We start from the raw sequence: 3095 nt of genomic DNA on the forward strand, positions 1-3095 counted from the left end.
CGCGAACTGCGGTCAACTACGTGGGAGTCCAGTGACATAGCCATTACACTAACTGCTGGTTCCCTATTTATTATTATTTTTTAAAATTTGAGCAGAGACAGACAGGGAAAGTGAGAAAGCAATTCACCAGGTCTGGGACTCGAACCACAGTCAGCCATGTGGGAGTCCAGCATTGTAACCACCAGACCACTTGCTGACCCCTTTTCCAGATCTTTAATTCATCCTGGATAACCCTGCTCGTGACAGCCCTGCAGATCTTTCAAGATCCAGCTTGGGCTCTTTAAGTCTCAGCCACAGAAGCGACATGACGAAGGGAACAGGGAACGTCATCGTTTGGGAAGCGTCGCAATAAGATGCACACGTTGTGCCACCACTGTGGTTCTAAGGCCTATTACCTTCAGAAGTAGACCAGATGTGGCTACCCTGCCAAGCGCAAGAGAAAGTATAACTGGAGTGCCAAGGCTAAAAGACGCAATACCACTGGGACTAGTTGAATGAGGCACCTAAAAATTGTATACCGCAGATTCAGGCATGGATTCCGTGAAGGAACAGCACCCAAACCCAAGAGGGCAGCTGTTGTGGCATCCAGTTCATCGATTAGTCAGGATTTCAACCATTAGTCAGCCAATGAATGTTCTTGTTTTTTTTTTTTTTTTTTTTTAAAAAAAAGATCTAGCTTGGAGCATCTTCCTCTGGGAAGCCTTCCTGGAGCCCTCAACTAGAAGTGCTTTCTATTTCCTCCAAATTCCTGGGCACTAGGAACATGCCTCTTCTGGGGCCTTATGGCTGGCCATGCGGCCACACCTGTTTCCCCCAGGGCTCCCTGCTCAGAACCTGTTACTCAGATGTCCAGTAGCTCCATCTTATATATGTGAGTTAGTTTTGGAATCTTTATGTTCCCCCCACCCCAGGAGATTTATCTATAGGAGTCCTTTGGCTTCAGCTATCTTGTGTGTGCTCGTGGCTTCACGTGACTAACTCACTCCATCATTAGGACAATTTATGAGTTAGGCAGGGTTTGATAGACAGGGCAACTTCAGGTGTAGTGAGGTTAAGTAACTTGCTCAAGGCCACACGGCCAACAAAGGGTAGAGGTGAGATGATTACTCCGACATCCACACTTTTGGCCACATGACTCTGAGCACATGGCGTGAGAGGAAACAGGGAAGCTGGACTCATGGAAATTGAAACGGAAAACGTGGTAACAACGCCTCATTGGTGCTCAAGGTAACTGCCCAGACCCTTTCATATATATCACCTCATGAAACCCTTACAACCACCCCTGAGGTGTGTGCCCATTGTACAGATGAAGAAACTGAGACTCTGTCTTTCCTTTTCTTAAGTTAGAATAGTCCCTAGGTCATTTGATTCCATTTATCCCACCAGCTAGCTTTCCAACAGCCATAAGCGAGGCCACCCCTTTTCCCTCCTTCCCTGTTTCCAATGTCCCCTAACTGCCCATTGTCTGGGTACATCCAACTCTCGCCTCCTGTCCAAGCCCTCTCCTCCCCATACTCACCCTGAGCTTTCATCAGCCCTGGGCAAACATCCAGAAAAGAACATCGGATACCTCCTCATCACAACCATTTCCCACCATAATCCTATAGCTGAGAAAAGGGAGAGGCAGAAAGTGGAAGTAAAGGGGCTGGTGGGGAGTACTCACCCAGTGGCAGAAGGAAGAGGAAGGACAGGGCTGGGGGCAGGGCTGAAAGGGCAGTGCTCCCATCTGCTGGCCTCCACCCCCTGCTCTTCTCATCCATCTGGAGACCAATTCCCATCTCTGCGTCCTTATGCATTCTGCCCATGAAAGAGCTTTCAAATGGTCCCATCAAGGGGCTGAGGAGAAGTCACAGCTGGAACATCTGGAATTAAAGATCCCAAGTGTTTACTTCCAGTGGGCAGGACCAGCTTCATGGGGAGATGCCATTTCCACCTGGGGTTGGCATTTTGAGTGTAGGTAGCAGCAGGAGCAACAGCTGGTAGACCAGAAAGAAGTGTGGACAGAAACCAATATAGAGTGAGGTTGGCTGGAACCAAGATGAGAGAGGAAGGCAAGGAGAGGGCACTGAGGCTGGGACAGCTGGCTGTACCCACACCAAGACAGGTGCATCCCAAAGTGTGGTCCTGGTGCTCCAGTGGCCACCATAATTTTAGGGTAGTACAGATGTAGGTTTATTATCTTATTCTCTTGGATTTCTTTTCTCTTGCTCTCTCTCTCTCTCTCTCTTTTTTTTTTTTTTTTTAGAAGTTTTTGCTATAGGGGGAATGTGACGCCAAGACAGAGAGAGAGAGAGATAGAAAGTGACAAATTACTCCCCAGGGGAATGGCCACACCGCAATCCCTTCTCTTCCATTCTCCTCTCGGGATCTTGGGCACGCACACACACGCACCCAGCGTGAGTTTAAGCCACCGGGTCTGGGACTTGAACCTTGGTCAACTACATGGGAGTCCAGCGACATAGCTATTATGCCAACTGCTGGTCCCTCTCTCCTTTTTTAAAGAAATAATTATTTATTTAATTCCACTTGTTATTATTATTATTTTAAATTTTGACCAGAGACGGACAGAGAAAGGGAAAGCGAGAAAGGAAACCACCATATCTAGGACTTGAACTGCAGTTGGCCATGTGGGAATCCAGCACCCTTAACCACCATGCCACCTGCTGGCCCCGCCTTTTTAAAGAATTAGTTAATTTAATTAATTAATTAATTAATCCTAATTTGACCAGAGAGGGACAGAGTGAGAGGCAGAGATAGAGAGATGGGGGGAGTGAGAAAGCAAGCTGCTAGGTCTGGGACTAGAACTGTTTTGGCCATGTGGGAGTCCAGCACCCTTAACCACCACCTCACCTGCCAGCCCCTCTTTTTTTTTCTCTTTGATTTCTTTTTACAGTGCCTTGTATTTATGGCAAAGGACTCTGATTTTCCATTTATTGGAACAACAGAATTTCCCTTTAAAATTAGTTCAAACCAGCAGAAATGAGTTTATTTAAAGAAAAATATATTAAAGAAATCATAGTTTCTATGGCTCACAAATATGGTAGAAGAATGTCAGGGAGAGAAAATGCTATTTGGTTCTGTCCTTTCAGAGTGGG

General features: G+C 46.7%; 1 protein-coding gene and 1 pseudogene across 1 annotated transcript in view; one reads left to right on the forward strand and one right to left on the reverse strand.

Moving 5' to 3' along the window:
- Positions 1 to 620, forward strand: part of LOC102501865 (60S ribosomal protein L37 pseudogene) — a 1045-nt pseudogene extending 425 nt beyond the window's left edge.
- The window catches only part of SSC4D (scavenger receptor cysteine rich family member with 4 domains), a 10071-nt gene extending 8275 nt beyond the window's left edge, over positions 1 to 1796 (reverse strand). The window contains exon 1 of the mRNA XM_006155642.3: positions 1660 to 1796. Within this exon, the coding sequence (XP_006155704.1) occupies positions 1660 to 1796 (137 nt within the window). The remainder of the gene's footprint in view (positions 1 to 1659) is intronic.
- Between the last annotated feature and the right edge of the window lie 1299 nt (positions 1797 to 3095).

Source organism: Tupaia chinensis, unplaced genomic scaffold (assembly GCF_000334495.1).
Source record: "Tupaia chinensis unplaced genomic scaffold, TupChi_1.0 Scaffold000465_1, whole genome shotgun sequence".
Lineage (NCBI taxonomy): Eukaryota > Metazoa > Chordata > Mammalia > Scandentia > Tupaiidae > Tupaia > Tupaia belangeri.